Source organism: Pogoniulus pusillus, chromosome 17 (genome assembly GCF_015220805.1).
Source record: "Pogoniulus pusillus isolate bPogPus1 chromosome 17, bPogPus1.pri, whole genome shotgun sequence".
Lineage (NCBI taxonomy): Eukaryota > Metazoa > Chordata > Aves > Piciformes > Lybiidae > Pogoniulus > Pogoniulus pusillus.
Genome location: NC_087280.1, coordinates 15,204,539 through 15,221,700, shown reverse-complemented (window position 1 = coordinate 15,221,700; position 17,162 = coordinate 15,204,539). Strand labels below are relative to the sequence as shown.

Here is a 17,162-nt window from a genome sequence, read left to right as displayed (position 1 = left end):
TCAGTCCCTTTTATCCTGTCCCCATGTGCAGGACCTTCTGCAGCGCCTCTTGCTGAACGTGTTCAACACCAGCAGCGCCATCAGCACAACCATTGTTCCTCTCTAATTGCCAACTGCATCTCTCCACGTTTTGCAGGATGAAGGTTTTTTTTGGCAGTTCCCTCACCAGTTGCTCAGAAAGAATCAAATCCCCACAGAAAAGCCACTTGTGAAGGCATTGTGATACATTGAAGGGCCTGGAGCATCTCTGTGAGGAGGAAAGGCTGAGAGCCCTGGGACTGGTGAGCCTGGAGAAGAGCAGCCCCAGAGGGGATCTGCTCAGTGCTCAGCAAGAGATAAAGGGTGGGGGGCAGGAGGATGGAGCCAGGCTTGTCAGCGGTGCCTGTGAACAGGACAAAGGACAATAGGCACAATCTGGGACCGAGGAGGTTCCATTTGAAGAGGAGGAACTTCTTTAGTGTGAGGGTGCTGGAGCCCTGGAGCAGGCTGCCCAAAGATGTTGTGGAGTCTCCTTGACTGGAGAAGCTTCCAAACCCACCTGGCTGTTGTGATGCTGGGCAGCCTTGAGTCTTGGGTTCACTTTTGTGGCCCTGCCTACTAGACACTGAGACCCTGGGGCAGGCCTAAAAAAGGTCAGTGAAGCTGGGGAAAGGTCTGGTGAGGAGCACAGTGAAGGTTGGAGAAAAGCAGGCTGAGGGCAGACCTTTTGGCTCCCTACAACTCCCTGAAAGGAGGCTGGAGCCAGGTGGGGGTTGGGCTCTTCTCCTGAGGAATGAGTGATAGGGTGAAACAGGCTCCAGTTTCTCCAGGGGAGGTTTAGGTTGGACATTAGAAGAAACTTCTTAACTGAAAGGGTTCTCAAACGCTGGAACAGGCTCCCTGGGGTGATGTTTGAATCCTCATCCCTGGAGGTGTTTCAGAGAGGCAGAGATGTGGTGCTGAGGGACATGGTTCAGCACCAGCCTTGGCAGCGTTAGAGAATGGTTGGACTCCAACTGAAATGATTCTGTGACTGTAACCAGCTCCAGGTGCCCCTGTTTTAGAGTGGGAATTGGACTACATGACCTTCAGAGGGCCCTTCCAGCCCCCACCACTCTTTGCTGGTGGGCAGGCTAAGATGCACTAAAGGAACAGCAAGAAACACTCTCTGCATCCCAAGTAATTTGCTGTACATGGTGAGATGTTTGAAGTGTCCTGCTCACAAACCATTTTTACAGTGGCCTGATGAGTTCCATCTGCAGAGTGATTGAAGCATCATCATTTTAATAGCCTCTTTGCCTGTAGGGATGTGAGATGGTCAAGATTAATGATGAGGGATGGGAGTGGTTGTCAGCCTCAACTCATTTTGCTTGATGTGTTTTCATTAGATTAATGACCTCATTTGGGGCTAGGCAGAGCTTGTCTATAAGGCAATCATGATGTTTGTGTATGGATTGATTGATTGATAAAGCTCCCCTCCCTTCGTGGTGCTTGGGTTGGCTTTTTTTCCACCTCTTGAATTCTCAGTGATCCCCACTGGCAGGTCAAGAGGGCAGAAGTTCCATCTAAACATGAAAAGGAACTTCATTACTTTTAGGGTGGCAGAGTCTTGGAGCAGGCTGCTCAGAGAGGTGGTGGAGTCTCTTCCTCTAGAGACATTCCAAACCCTCTTGGATGCATTCCTGTGTGACCTGCTCTAGGTGATCCTGGTTGGACTCCATGAGCTCCAGAGGTCCCTTCCAACCCCCTCCCCCCAAAATTCATTCTGTGATTCTTAACAACCAAGACATTGAGTGTAAGGTTGCCAAAGGCAGAGTAAGTTCTTGTCTTCAGTCTTGCAAATTGGTGAGCAGGGAAGCAGGATGAACTAACTTTCACCTTGGTCATTCTTCTCAGATATTGAAGTTCTCTGCCTTTAGTACAGAGTAAGATTTTGAGGTCAGCTCGTGCTGACTGTGAACACTCTGCTCTGTGGAACTGAGCTGTGAGGTTGTTCCTGAAGCCTCAAAAAGGGAAGGAGCTGTAGGCAAAGAGCTGCCTCCTACGCATCAACTTCAGCAGCCTTTTCTGTCCAAGTGGAGATTTTGCCAGCCTCATCTGCTGAACCTCTTGTGAATCCAAGCAGTTTGGAGTCATTTCATCTTTTCCAGCCTGTGAGAAGCTGCTCAGTGCAGCTGTGCCTCCAGCTCCCTCTGAGGGATGGAGGTGGGTGCGTGGGAGGATGTGTGGCTTCCTGTCTTGGGAAGCTCTCAGGAAGGCTCTCAGCAACCATCAGTCTCCTTTTTGCAAGGCTCTCCTGGACCCCCTCAGGGCAGCTGTTTGAGAGGGGAAATTTCAAACCTACCTCATCTGACAGAAGTGGAATGATCCCTCTCCTAATTATGACAATCACAGAACTATCCTCATGGATTTGAGGCCAGAGTGGTCCCAGCTGCTGTGCCTGGTGCCATGGATGGTGCTGCTGCCCCACACTGTCTCTTGCTCCAGCCTCTGCTGCTCCAGCCTGACCTCCAGAATCATGGAATCATTTGGGTTGGAAAAGACCTTGAAGATCATCAATTCCAATGGTGACCCAGCACTGCCAGGTCACCACTAAACCCTCTCCCTCAGCAGCACCACATCTGCATGGTCTTGAAATCCCTTCAGAATCATGGAATTGTTTTGGGTTGGAAAACACCTTTAAGGTCACTGAGTCCAGCCATTCTCTAAGTCTACCAAGGTGAACCATGTCCCTCAGCACCACATCTCTACTGCCTCTTTGAAACACCTCCAGGGATGGGAATTTAACCACCTCCCTGGGCAGCCTGTTCCAGTTGTGTCGAGAACCCTTTCGGTGAAGAAGTTTCTTCTAATATCCAACCTAAGCCTCCCCTAGTGAAACTTGCAGCTATTTCCTCTTCTCCTATCACTTCTTCCTTGGGAGAAGACACTGACCCCACCTCCCTCCAGCATCCTTTCAGGGGAGCTGTGGACAGCCAGAAGGTCTCCCCTCAGCCTCCTTTTCTCCAGGCTGAACAACCCCAGGTCCCTCAGCTGCTCCTCATCAGGGCTGTTCTGCAGGGGAGATGCTGGACCACATCTTCAAATGTCATCAGCTTGGGAGGAGCCACAGAGCTGTGAGGGTGAGCTGTGTGTGCTGTCTCGTGCCCACTCTTTTTGAGTGCCCTTCAGACTCAAAGGGTTGTTCTTCTATTTTTACTTTAAGGTTGCATGCAAGCAGGCATGCCAAGCCCCTGCCAGCTGTCCATGGTGGAATCTGGGGCAGGCCTTGTGCTGAATTCCTGCAGGCCTTGTCATGATCTGGCAGCAGAAGCTCCTGTGCCTCTGGCCCCTCTGTTACTGGCCATGAAACCCTGGTGGGAAGGAGAGAAAGCAACACTGACTCCCACATCTCTCTACTGCAGGGTGGGTTCCTTAGCAGGCTGCTTAATGGTGGGAAGAATCATAGAATCAACCAGATTGGAAGAGACCTCCAAGATCATCCAGTCCAACCTAGCACCCAGCTCTATTCAATCAACTAGACCATGGCAAGAAGATGATTCCTGGCCTGCATCAGGAATAATGTGGCCAGCAGGACCAAGGAAGTCATCTTGCCCCTGCACTCCACACTGATGAGGCCACATCTTGAATCCTGGGTTCAGTTTTGGGCCTTCACTCCAAGAAGGAGGTTGAGGGGCTGGAGCAGGTCCAGAGAAGGGCAACAAAGCTGGTGAGGGATCAGGAGAAGAGGGCTGGTGAGAAGCAGCTGAGGGAACTGGGGCTGTTCAGCCTGGAGGAAAAGGAGGCTGAGAGGAGACCTCATTGCACTCTACAACTCCCTGAAAGGAGATTAGAGTCAGATGGGAGTTTGTGTCTCCTTCCGAGGAACAAGGGACAGAGCAAGAGAAAATGGCTTCAAGTTGCACCAGTTTGGATGTGAGGAATGCTTTCTTTGCTGCAAGAGTGGTCAGGGATTGGAAAAGGCTGCCCAGGGAGGTGTCAAAGTCCCCATGCCTGGAGGTGTTCAAGAAACCAAGGACATGGCACACTGGGACATGGTTTAGTGGCCACAGTGGTGTTGGGTTAATGGTTGAAGTCAGTGACCTTAGAGGGCTTTTCCAACCCAAACAATTCTCTGATTCTGTGCTCAGGAGCAGGAGGTTTGTTTGGGTATTTAGTGTAAACTCCTAGAAGTATCCTGATGGGGAAGAAGTGAAGAACACAAAATGAATGTGACATCTTCTGGGCTGCAAGAAGAGCCAACAAATCTAGCAGAGTTGAGCTCACCAAGCTGTGCTGCCTTTCCTTGGCTCTTTCTGATCATATAAGAGATCTCTAAGAGCATGTGTTAGAGGAAAATGGAGAAGGACTTTCAGAGCAGAGGGAGCTTGTGCTGCTGTGGCTGCTCAATGCTTAGAGCTGTTATTTCCCAGCTATTTAGGAGAGCTGCACTGTGAGCTGCCTGTGTCATGCCTGGGTGACTGTGTTCTGTCATTCAGTGGAAGAGTTTAGTTGCTGAAAGGAGTTCTTGATGTGTACATAACCCCATGAGACATTGTCTAAGTGTTTCTGATGAGGCAGTAAAGAGAGAGAGAAGAAATCTCAGTTTTAGTCTTAGATTTTTCTCTTCTCTTTCCATGAACTTCCAGGGAAAATGCATTTGTGTTTGGCATCAGAAGTGACAGGGGCAAGGCAGCTCCTCAGCTCAGTGTGGCCAGCAGGAGGAGGGAGGTCATTCTGCCCCTGTACTCAGCACTGCTCAGGCCACACCTTGAGTGCTGTGTCCAGTTCTGGGCTCCTCAATTCAAGAGAGATGTTGAGGTACTGGAATGTGTCCAGAGAAGGGCAACAAAGCTGGTGGAAGGCCTGGAGCACAGCCCTGTGAGGAGAGGCTGAGGGAGCTGGGGGTGTGCAGCTTGCAGAAGGGGATGCTCAGGGCTGACCTCATTGCTGTCTACAACTACCTGAAGGGAGGCTGCAGCCAGGTGGGGTTGGGCTCTTCTGCCAGGCAACCAGCAACAGAACAAGGGGACACAGTCTCAAGCTGTGCCGGGGGAGGTCTAGGCTGGATGTTAGGAGGAAGTTGTTGGCAGAGAGAGTGATTGGCATTGGAATGGGCTGCCCAGGGAGGTGGTGGAGTCCCCATCCCTGGAGGTGTTGAAGCAAAGCCTGGCTGAGGCACTTAGTGCCATGGTCTGGTTGACTGGATAGGGCTGGGTGCTAGGTTGGACTGGATGAGCTTGGAGGTCTCTTCCAACCTGGTTGATTCTATGATTCTCTGGCAGAGCAGGAGGGCTTCTGATCATAGAGTCAGAGAGTGTTTTTCCCACCAAAACAACCCTGAGATCAAGTTTAACCATCAACCTAAGACCACCGTGGCCACTAAACTACAGCCCTAAGTGCCATTCCCACATGCTTCTTGAGCACCTCCAGGGGTGGTGACTCCATCACCTCCCTGGGCAGCCTGCTCCAGTGCCTGACCGCTCTTGCAGGAAAGAAATTGTTCCTTATCTGCAACCTAATTCTCCCCTGCTGCATCTTGAGTCCATTACCTTTTGTCCTGTAATTGATTACTTGGCACAAGAGGCCAACACCAGCCTCACTCCAAGCTCCTTTCAGGTAGTTGTAGAGAGCAATGAGGTCTCTTCTCAGCCTCCTCTTCAGGCTAAACCTAGCTCAGGCTTTGCTTTCACAGCCCAAGTGGGAAGGAGACTGATGGACTGGGTTCAGCTTTTGCTTCATTAATCTGGGCAGTAACAACAGGAGAGTTGATAGACTGCAAAGAGGCAAGGGAACAGCTCTGTGAGCAGCAGCCATGGCTTGGAGTTGTTGTTTGTGCCGTTAGCGAGGGGATTAATGGCTGAATCCATCTGGGAAGCAGGTGGATTTATTAGACTCTGCAATAAATGGGCTCTAATTACAGCAGCAGCCTCTGCTAACTGGTTTCCTGATGTGGTAGAAAAATAGGAGCTAGAAATAACTTCATCTGCAAAGTTTTGGAGTGATGTGCTGTGCCAGAACACACTTCAGTGGCTGGAGAGCTTCTTGACCCTCTGCAACCTCCTCATCTTGCTCCTTTTGTAGGATAGGGCAATTGTAGAATGGTTTGGGTTGGAAGGGACCTTAAAGATCATCCAGTTCCAACCCCCTGCCATGGGCAGGGACAACTTCCTCTAGAGCAGGCTGCTCAAGACCTCATCCAGCCTGTCCTTGAATGCCTCCAGGGAGGGGGAATCGATCAACATCCCTGGGCAACCACTACCCTTGCTGGAAAGAATCTCTTCCTAATGTCCAGTCTAAATCTCCCCTGCTCTAGTTGCAAACCATTGCCCCTTGTGCATTTCAGGCTGTTCTTCTCCAGGCTCACCAGCCCCAGAGCTCTCAGCCTTTCTTCCTCACAAATGTTCCATGCCCCTCAGCATCTCTGTAGTCTCCACAAAATCTCTCAAGTAGTTCCTTGTCTCTCTTGAACTGGGGAGCCCAAAGCTGGACTGAGTTCTCCAGGTGTGGCCTTGCTGGAGCACAGGCAGGTAATAGGAAAAGTCCAAGGAGCCAGCACAAGCAGGTTGAGGGCACAGGTAAAACATGTTTGGGACATTCAGAGCTGTCAGGGAGTGAAGTGATGACAAATGTCACATTTTAGGACACAAATAGGCTTTGGCAAAGGATCTGAGGTTTTGCTATCATTAGAATTATCACAAAGAACTTAGACAGTGATGAAAAACAATTCCTGAGCTATTTGTTCTGTTCTGTAAGATCAGAGTGACCTAAGGAGGGGTTTTGTGTGGGCAGTAAACAGGAAATGTGGTGGGGTGGGGAAATTCAGGTCTGGTTGTGTTCAGCTGAGTCTAACATTTAGGTCTGGGTTTAGACTGAAGTTCTAATCTTGCTGCTGTAGTTTATAGAGCCATAGAATTATTTCAGTTGAAAGAGACTTAAAAGATCATCCAGTCCAACCATCAACACAGCACCACCATGGTTGTCAAACCATGTCCATGGCCACAGGTTTCCTGAACACTTCCAGGGATGGGGACTCCACCACCTCCCTGGGCAGCCTGTTCCAATGCCTGACCACTCTTGCAGGGAAGAAATTGTTCCTAGTCTCCAGCCTAAACCTCCCCTGGCACAATTTCAGGCCACTTTCTCCTGTTCTATCACCTGCCACTAGGGAGAAGAGTCTATCCCTCACCTGGCTCCAAACCTCCTCTCAGAGAGCTGTGGAGAGCCAGAAGGTCTCCCCTCAGCCTCCTTTTCTGCAGGCTGAACAGCCCCAGCTCCCTCAGCTGCTCCTCACCAGTTCTGTTCTCCAGACCCTTCACCAGCTTTGTTGCCCTTCTTTGGACCTGCTCCAGCCCCTCAATGTCCTTCTTGGAGTGAGTGGCCTTCATAGAATCAACCAGGTTGGAAGAGACCTCCAAGATCATCCAGTCCAACCTAGCACCCAGCCCTATCCACTCATCTAGACCATGGCACTAAATACATGTGGTGTTCCTTTAAATCCTGAGTTTAACTGACCTCAAATGGGCTGTAGCTGTTCAGGCCTTTTTTCCTCTGCACTAAATGGCTTAGTCCAGTGTAGAGGCTTCAAAGTAAATAGGTGTCTTATCAGTATTCAGCAGAAATCCCTGGATTTAAGTAGAAATAGTGTTGTTCTTCCTGCTGAGCAAAGCCAGAGCAGGCGTGGGAGATGATTCGGGGACCTTGGAGGCTCAGCAGGCAGCTTCACTTCTGATTATTGTTTAAACAGAGAGAATTTCAATGGGAATGCTTTAGCTTGCTGCCAACAGACCTGTGCCTGGGAAATGGTCTTTGTCAGGTGGCTTCTGCAGTCCTGAGTTGTTTGTCCAAGAGGATGTTTGGTGGTTTTAAGCCACTTCAGAAGCTTCTTGCTCTCGGTTGGGGCAACTGTGACAGTCTGAAGATGAGCCAGCCTGTGCCCAGGTGGCCAAGAAGGCTACCAGCATCTTAGAATCACAGAATCAGTCAGGGTTGGAAGGGACCACAAGGATCATCCAGTTCCAACCCCCTTGCTGTGGGTAGGGACACCCTACCTTAGATCAGGCTGCCCACAGCCTCATCCAGCCTGGCCTTAAACACCTTCAGGGATGAGGCCTCAACCATGTCCCTGGGCAACCCATTCCAGGCTCTCACCACTCTCATGCTGAACAACTTCCTCCTCATGTCCAGCCTGAACCTCCCCACCTCCAGCTTTGCTCCATTCCCCCCAGTCCTGTTGCTACTTGATAACTTAAAAAGTCCCTCCCCAGCTTTTTTGTAGGCTCCCTTCAGATATTAGAAGGCCACAATAAGGTCACCTTGGAGCCTCCTGTTCTCCAGACCACAGTCTTGGGTTGTGTCAGCACTAGGGTGGCCAGCAGGGCCAGGGAAGTGATTGTCCCCCTGGACTGGGCACTGATGAGGCCACACTTTGAGTCCTAAGTTCAGTTTTGGGCCCCTCACTCCAAGAAGGACATTGAGGGGCTGGAGTGGGTCCAGAGAAGAGCCATGAAGCTGGGATTCCCACCTAGTAAACATCCCTCTATGATCCTGAGGTCTTCCCATGCTGGAGGTTATCACTTCCAAGCACAACCATTCAGCAAACTACCCCAGCCTTTTCTGTTGCATTTACCCAATGGTTATACCCAAGAGGAGCCTCCTGGGTTCATCCTGGGCTTTGTGGCTGAGCAATGATGAATGAAGCTCTGGGGGATGGTTCACAGCATCTCAGCTGATGAATGAAGCTCTGGGGGATGGTTCACAGCATCTCAGCATGGGGAGGGCTGGAAGGGACCTCTGCAAATCATCCAATCCAACCTCCCTGCTCAAGCAGGGGCACCCACAGCAGCTTGTCCAGTGTCACAATGACATGGGGAGGTTGGAAGCTCTCTAGAGGAGACTCCACAGCCTCTCTGGGCAGCCTGCTCCAGGGCTCCAGCACCCTCACACCAAAGAAGCTTCTGCTTTGCTGAGGACACAGAAAGCTGACGATAGCCTGGACTTGAGAGGCATTCTGGCTTGTAATGTATTTAACAGAGCTTTGCAGATGTAAAAACCTTGTCTTGTGAGGACTTCCTGAGAGAGGGAGAGATCTGTATTTATAGAACACAAATAACTTGGCTTTATGTAAGACCTGAGAACTAGTCCTGGATCTGTCAGCCTGAATCTTGTGAGGAGCAGCTGAGGGACCTGGGGTTATTCAGCCTGGAGAAAAGGAGGCTGAGGAGAGACCCCATTGCTCTCTGTAACTCCTAGAAGGAGGTTGGAATGAGATGGGGGTTGGTCTCTTCTCTCAAGAAACAAGTGATAGGATGAGAGGGAATGACCACAAGTTGCCCCAGGGGAGGTTTAGGTTGGACTTCAAGAATAATTTCTTCCTCTTGAGGGTTGTCAAGGCCTGTCCCTGGCTCCCCAGGGTGGTAGTGAAGTCCCCATCCCTGGAGGGCTTTCAAAGCTGTAGAGATGTGGTGCTGAGAGCCATGGTTTAGAGGTGACCTGGCAGTGCTGGGTGAGTGGTTGGACTCCACAATCTTCAAGGTCTTCTTCAACCAGTGCTGTGTTAGTGGTTGGACTCAAAGGTCTTGGACCTTAATGACTGTCTGATGATTTGGGGGCAGTGTGGTTGTTGGTCCCAGCTGGTTCTGCAGCCCAGTAATTCAGCAGAGGAATTCAAAGGATTTTAAACCAGACTTCCAGAAGTATTTGCTCTTTAAAAACCTGGAGTTCCACTCCTACCTGAGGCGTGAAGATTGACTTTGAAATAGTCCTTACCTTCACATGCAGGTGGGAAGTCTGTCAGTGCCAGAGAGGCCATCCAGCAAACTGAGCTGAAAGCAAAGGAGAAGATCTCATAGATATATAACTTCAGCCCTTGAAACTCCTTTCCCATGCTGTGCTTCTTAAATCTTTAAAGTGAGATGTGATGAAATCCTTTTCATCAGGGCAATGAGGGAATAAACCAATTTATCACACTTCCTTTGTGGCTTTAAATCATCTTCTTTTACCCTGCAAATTCTGAAGGCTTTTCTTTTTTTCCACAGCTGAACAAAGCTCCACCACACGTGGCATAGGCTAAGGGTGGCCTTGGGTCAACAGGAGCCAGCAGTGGGCCCTCAGAGCTAAGGCAAACAATGGTCTCATGGGATATGTGAAGAAGAGTGTGGTCAAGGGAGGTTCTTGGTCCCCAGGTGGCCAACAGAGCCAGTGGCATCCTGGCCTGCATCAGGAGCAGTGTGGGCAGCAGGACCAGGGAGGTCATTCTGCCCCTGTGCTCAGCACTGCTCAGGCCACACCTTGAGTGCTGTGTCCAGTTCTGGGCCACTCAATTTAAGAAAGATGTTGAGGTGCTGGAATGTGTCCAGAGAAGAGCAGCAAGGCTGGGGAGGGGCCTGGAGCACAGCCCTGTGAGGAGAGGCTGAGGGAGCTGGGGGTGTGCAGCCTGCAGCAGAGGAGACTCAGGGCTGACCTCACTGCTCTCTGCAACTACCTAAAGGAGATGGTAGCCAGGTGGGGCTGGGCTCTTCTGCCAGGCACCCAGGGACAGAACAAGAGGGCACAGCCTCAAGCAGTGCCAGGGCAGGTTGAGGCTGGATGTTAGGGAGTTCCTCCCAGCAAGAGTGATTGGCATTGGAATGGGCTGCCCGGGGGGGTGGTGGAGTCCCCGTTCCTGGAGATGTTTAAGAGGAGGTTGGATGAGGCACTTAGTGCCATGGTTTAGTTAATGAGAAGCTGTTAGGTGCTAGGTTGGACTCGATGGTCTCAGAGGTCTTTTCCAACCTGGTTAATGCTGTGACTCTGTGAAAGGTCACAGAATCACAGAATGGTCTGGGCTGGAGAAGTTCTTTGTTACTCCCATGGGATTTGGGGCTGCACAGACCTTCACCTGAGGTCTCCTGCTGGCTTGGTGCTGTGCCCACAAAGCCTTTATCCAGGGCAATGTCCTCGGAGGCAGCTGAGCTGGGAGCTTCCCCTCTGCAAGTGCCTCCTCCCAGGGCTTTGACCGCAGGAGCAAGAGCCAGGAGAAGCTCTGGGCTGGTTTGTGCTTGCTGCTGCTTTCCAGACCCCCAGGGCATTCTGCTCTGGTGGCTGCACTTAATGCCACGGTTTAGTTATTGAGAAGGTGTTAGGTGATCGATTGGCCTCGATGATCTCCCAGGTCTTTTCCAACCTGGTTAATGCTGTGACTGTGTGTCAGAACTGCTCCTTCCAACCCTTTCACACAGTATCACAGTATCATCAGGGTTGGAAGAGACCTCACAGATCATCAAGTCCAACCCTTTACCACAGAGCTCAAGGCCAGACCATGGCACCAAGTGCCACATCCAATCTTGCCTTGAACAGCCCCAGGGATGGCGACTCCACCACCTCCCCGGGCAGCCCATTCCAGTGCCCAATGACTCTCTCAGTGAAGAACTTTCTCCTCACCTCCAGCCTAAATCTCCCCTGGCGCAGCCTGAGGCTGTGTTCTCTTGTTCTGGTGCTGGCCACCTGAGAGAAGAGAGCAACCTCCTCCTGGCCACAACCACCCCTCAGGTAGTTGTAGACAGCAATAAGGTCACCCCTGAGCCTCCTCTTCTCCAGGCTAACCAATCCCAGCTCCCTCAGCCTCTCCTCGTAGGGCTGTGCTCAAGGCCTCTCCCCAGCCTCGTCGCCCTTCTCTGGACACACTCAAGCATCTCAGTGTCCTTCCTAAACTGGGGGGCCCAGAACTGAACACAGTACTCGAGGTGTGGGCTAACCAGTGCAGAGTAGAGGGGCAGAATGACCTCCCTGCTCCTGCTGACCACACCATTCCTGACGTGGTCCCCTCTGTTTCCCGCAGGTATGGTGTGAATATGCGTTGCTTGGCAGCTCGGGTCAACTACAAGACTCTGATTGTCATCTGTGCCCTCTTCACCTTGGTGATGGTGCTGCTGTGGAACCGCTGCTCCTCGGACAGAGCCGGCCCCTTCCCCCGCAGCCCGGCGGGGCTGGAGCGCCGAGCCGCCGCCTCCGACAGCGACCCGGGCAGGCAGCAGAGCGAGGAGGCATCGCCCCAGGAGCAGCAGAAGGCTCCTCCTGTCGCCGGCGGCTTCAACAACAAAGCCCCGGGGCTGAAGTATGAGGAGATCGACTGCCTGATCAACGATGAGCACACCATTAAAGGCAGGAGGGAAGGCAACGAGGTCTTCCTGCCCTTCAGCTGGGTGGAGAAGTACTTTGAGGTGTACGGGAAGATTGCTCAGTACGATGGCTACGACAGGTTTGAGTTCTCTCATAGCTACTCCAAAGTGTACACGCAGCGAGCACCTTACCACCCTGACGGGGTCTTCATGTCCTTTGAGGGCTACAACGTGGAGGTTCGGGACAGAGTGAAGTGCATAAGCGGAGTCGAAGGTTTGTGTGGAGTGCTTGGTTGGGGTTTTGTTATGCTAACGTCAGGAGGGCACTTTGCACAAGGGCTTTAGTGATAGCATGAGAGGGAATGGATTCAGGCCGGAGGAGAGCAGATTGAGACTGGAGATTAGGAAGAAACTGTTTCCAGTGAGGGTGGTGAGACACTGGAATAGGTTGCCCAGGAGGTTATGGATGCTCCCTGCCTGGAGATGTTCAAGGCCAAGTTGAATGTGGCCTTGAGTGACCTTCTCTGGTGGAAGGTGCCCATGGCACCAGGTGATCCTTAAGGTCCCTTAAGGACCCTTCTAGCCCAAACCATCCTCTAGGTTTGTGAATGAACCATCTGAAGTTCAAAGTGACCTTTATTTTGTCATGAGTGTTCCTGAAATCCACTTATTGTGACACAGCCTCTGTTTCCTGCTGGGTTTGCCAGCTTCTATCAGGTAAATCAGTGCTCAGAGGAAACCTCCTTGCTCTTCACAGCTCCTTCTAAGGAGGTTGCAAAGAGGTGGGCTTGGGTTAAAACAAGTAGTGAGTCACAGAACAAGATCGAAGGGCCTCAAGTTGCACCAGGGGAGGCTTAGGTTGGACATGAGGAACAATTTCTGTCCCAGAAGGGTTGCCAAAGTGTGGTCCAGGCTGCCCAGGGCAGTGGTGGAGTGAACTCTGGAGGGGTTTCAGTGCTGAGGGATGTGGTTTAGTCAAGTTCTTGCTAGTGTTAGGCTAATGATTGGCAGCAGTGATTTTAAACTGGAGCAGAGTAGATTTAGATTGGACCTTACAAAGAAATTATTTACTCCGAGGGTGGTGAGACACTGGAACAGGGTGCCCAGAGAAGTTGCAGACACCTCATCCCTGAAAGTATTGATGACCAGACTGGATGAGGCCTTGAACACCCTGGTCTAGTGGCAGGTGTCTCTGCCCATGGCAGGGGGATTGGAGCTGGATGATCCTTAAGGTCCCTTCCAACCCAAACCATTCTATGAGCACCTCAGGCTGTGAAAGAAGCTGCTGCCTGCAGCAAGATGAGGAGGTTCCAAAGGGTCAAGAAGCTCTCCAACCACTGAAGTGTGTCCCTGGATCCAATTAACACCCAGCAAAACCTTTCCAATTTGCTAGCCCATGCCAACAGTAATTAGCATGTGAGGTTTGCCTGTGGCTCAGCAAAGATTTGATCTGGTTGGGTTTTAGATGAGAGAGATTCATAACTTTATGAAGCTATTACAGAAGGTGACACCACGACCCCTCAGAAATTAAAGAGCAACTCTCACTTAAGGAATCAAATGCATTCATTTTCATGCATCACAGTCATCAGTGATGCTCTGCTGTGGTAGAAGGAGCTCTTCCCACAATAGGTCACTGCAGAAAGCTGGCATGGAATCGTGGTTTGGGTGGGAAAGGACCTTTAAAAGTCATCTAGTCCAACCCCTCTTGCATCTGCAAGTGGATGTCTTGCAGTTAGTTTGTCTGTAAGTGACTCACAGAAACAGATGCAAGGGGTGGGTTAGTTTGGGGTTATTTAAGGTTATCCTCACATTTTTACTGCAGGGTTGGGGTTTTTTTTTTTCTACTTTCATCCTCCTCACATCTGCCAAGGAGAGAAGCAGGACTCTGGAACTCAGTTTTCCCAAAGGGGCAAACTCGCTCTGGTGGCTGCACAGAATCATGGACTTGTTTTGCTTGGAAAAGCCCTTTCAGATCATCCAGTCCAGCCATTGTCTAACCCTGCCAAGGCTACTTGGTGCTAAACCATGTCCCTCAGCACCACATCTCTGCCTCTTTGAAACCCTTCCAGGGGTGGACACTCAGCCACCTTGCTAGGCAAGCCTGCTCCAGGGCTTGACAACCCTTTCAGTGAAGAAGCTTCTTCTAGCTCTCTGGTGAGAGACCTGAGATACAAACCCTGTGAGGAGAGGCTGAGGGAGCTGGGGGTGTGCAGCCTGGAGAAGAAGAGGCTCAGGGGGGACCCCATTGCTGTCTACAACTACCTGAAGGGAGGCTGTAGCCAGGTGGGGTTGGTTTCTTCTGCCAGGCAAGCAGCAACAGAACAAGGGCACACAGTCTCAAGCTGTGCTGGGGGAGGTCTAGGCTGGATGTTAGGAGGAAGTTGTTGCCGGAGAGAGTGATTGGCATTGGAATGGGCTGTCTGTGGAAGTGGAGGAGTCCCCATCCCTGGAGGTGTTGAAGCAAAGCCTGGCTGAGGCACTTAGTGCCATGGTTTGGTTGATTGTCTAGGGCTGGGTGCTAGGTTGGACTGGATGAGCTTGGAGGTCTCTTCCAACCTGGTTGATTCTATGATAATGCCCAACCTAAACCTTCCCTGGCGCGACTTGGGATCTTCTCCAACCAAAAATGATCAGAACTCTGGCCAGATTCTGCAGCCTGTTGCCTTGCCAGATGTGTGTGCTGGGGACATGAGGTGTCCTCTACGGGACCAACAGGTTCAACATTCAGCAGTGTGATTGTTCTTCTAGAGGGGTGTGGTTGGGAGAGCTGCCACTGTGAAACATGATGCTAGAGCCTGGGATTTGTAAAGGCCATAGAGTTGCTGACACACAGCACCCAGGGTGGAGAAGGGAAGCAGTTGTAGCTTGTGAAGGGGGCAGGGTTTAGCATTCAGAGGTGGTCTCAGGAGTGCTTTAGGCCTTTTGCCTTCCATCACTCCAGCCCTGGTCATTCTCACATGGCTGCATGATGGAGAAACCTCTCATGGTCCAGTTTCACCTTCTCCTTTTCTGCAAGTTAATGTGTTATGTCCTATGACCTGGAGGATTTAATCTTGTCACCTCCTATAAACTTCAAGTTAAGCTCTTAGAGCAAATTTCTTCCTTTCCCCCCCCCCCTATTTTAATTCTCTTTCTTTTTTTTTCCCTCTATCTTTCAGCCTCAATGAAGATGCTGTAATGAGGGAGCTGGAGTTGAGATAATCTGTGGGTTTCAAATACTTCCTGCCATGGTTTTCTTCTTAGGCAGCAGGAAGCCATCACATCTCCATCAACAACATCTATTAGTGACACAAAGCACCAAACTGTGGCTACAAATGTAGCTTTTTGGGGGTGTTTTTTTTTTAACATTTAATTTAAGCAACCTTTCCATTGCACCACTTTTCAGAAGAAATTGGCTGTCTGAGCTTGACATTGCCACGGGGGAAAGTGGTGCAAAAGCCAACTTGTTTATTTTCATCCTTTTCCTTCTCTTAGCCAGAATGCACTGGTTTGGAAGGGACTTCTAAAGGTCATCCAGTCCAACCCCCTCCACTGCAGTCAGCAGGGGCATCCTCAGCTAGAGCAGGTTGCTCCCAGCCCCAGCAAGCTTGACCTTGAACGTCTCTGGAGATGAGGCCTCCACCACATCTCTGGACATCCCATTCCAGTGTTCCACCACCCTCATAGTAAAGAGCTTCTTCCCAATGTTCAACCTAAACCTACCCTGCTCTAGTTTCAAACCTTTGCCCCTTCTCTCAGTGCTACAAGTCCCTCCCCAGCTTTCTTCTAGGTACTGGAAGGCCTCCCTAGAGTCTTCTCTTCTCCAGACTGCACAGCCCTAACTCTTCCAGTCTGTCTTCAAAGGAGAGCTGCTTCACCCCTCTCATCATCTTCATGGCCCTCTCCTCTGGATCTGCTCCAGCAGGTCCATGTCCTCCTTGTGCTGAGTGTGCCAGAGCTGGACACAGCCCTCCAGGTGATGTCCCAGCAGAGCAGAGGGGCAGAATCACCTCTCTCATCTGCTGGCCACGCTACTTTGGATACAGCCCAGGCTGCCACTGGCCATCTGGGCTGCAAGTGCCCATAGCTGGCTCATATCCAGGTTCTCATCCACCAGCACCCCCAAGTCCTTTTTCACAGGGCTGCTGTCAGTCTCAGCATCCTCCAGCCTGCATTGTTGTCAAAGGTTGTCCCATGCTGCACCAAGGTGCAACACCTTGCATTTGGCCTTGTAGAACCTCATGAGGTTCACACAGACTCGCTTCTCCAGCTCGTCCCTTTGATACTCTGTATGCTTGGTTTCCTGCAGGAGTGTCACAGTGGTCTATTCCCAGACTGGATTTGTATTTAGAGATTGGGAATTTGTCCCAAGTAAAATCCAGGACTTGAGGAGAATCCTGTTTTTATCTCTATCTCAAACACCCTGTGGTTGGTTCCATCTGGAGCTGTGCATAGAAAGAAGTCTCCTCCACACTGGCTGTTTTTGTTTCCCACACAGCCAGTGATGCAATCAGCATTTCATGGCAGGGTGGTTTTTTCCACCCAAAACTGGAGCCTGCAGCTCCTGGGAGCTGGTGAAGGGCAGGTAGAGGAGAGTTCAGAGCCTGGCAGAGGAAACAAGGTCACTGTGAGCCAGCAATGAGCCCTCCTAGCTAAGGCAACTGATGGTCTTATGTAGTGTATGAAGAAGAGTGTGGCCAGTAGGACGAGGAAGGTTGTTCTGCCCCTTATGAGGCCACAGCTGGAGTCTTGGGTCCAGTTTTGGGCTCCCCAGTTAAAGAGAGACTGGGAACTACTGGAGAGAGTCCAGTGGAGGCTACAAAGATGCTGAGGGGCCTGGAGCATTTCTGTGAGGAGGACAGGCTGAGAGCCCTGAGGCTGTTTAGCCTGGAAAAGAGCAGCCTGAGAGGGGATCTGCTCAGTGTTCAGCAAGAGATAAAGGGTGGAAGGCAAGAGGATGGGGCCAGATTCTTCTCAGTGGTGCCCATCAACAGGACAAGAGGCACTGGACACAAACTGGAACCCAGGAGCTTCTACCTGAAGATGAGGAGAAAGTTCTTTGGTGTGAGGGTGCTGGAGTGCTGGAACAGGCTGCCCAGAGAGGCTGTGGAGTCTCCTCCTCTGGAG

The 17,162-nt window shown here is 51.1% G+C and overlaps 1 protein-coding gene across 9 annotated transcripts in view; it reads left to right on the top strand.

Annotated features, from left to right (window-relative positions):
• Positions 1-17,162, top strand: part of GLCE (glucuronic acid epimerase) — a 56,024-nt gene that overhangs the window by 28,181 nt on the left and 10,681 nt on the right. For all 9 annotated transcript variants that reach the window (XR_010305396.1, XM_064157856.1, XM_064157857.1 and 6 more), the window contains one exon: positions 11,777-12,330. Coding sequence is in view for 8 of the 9 variants with exons in the window: in XM_064157856.1 (XP_064013926.1) it covers positions 11,790-12,330 (541 nt within the window). In the remaining variant the exon portion in view is untranslated. The remainder of the gene's footprint in view (positions 1-11,776; positions 12,331-17,162) is intronic.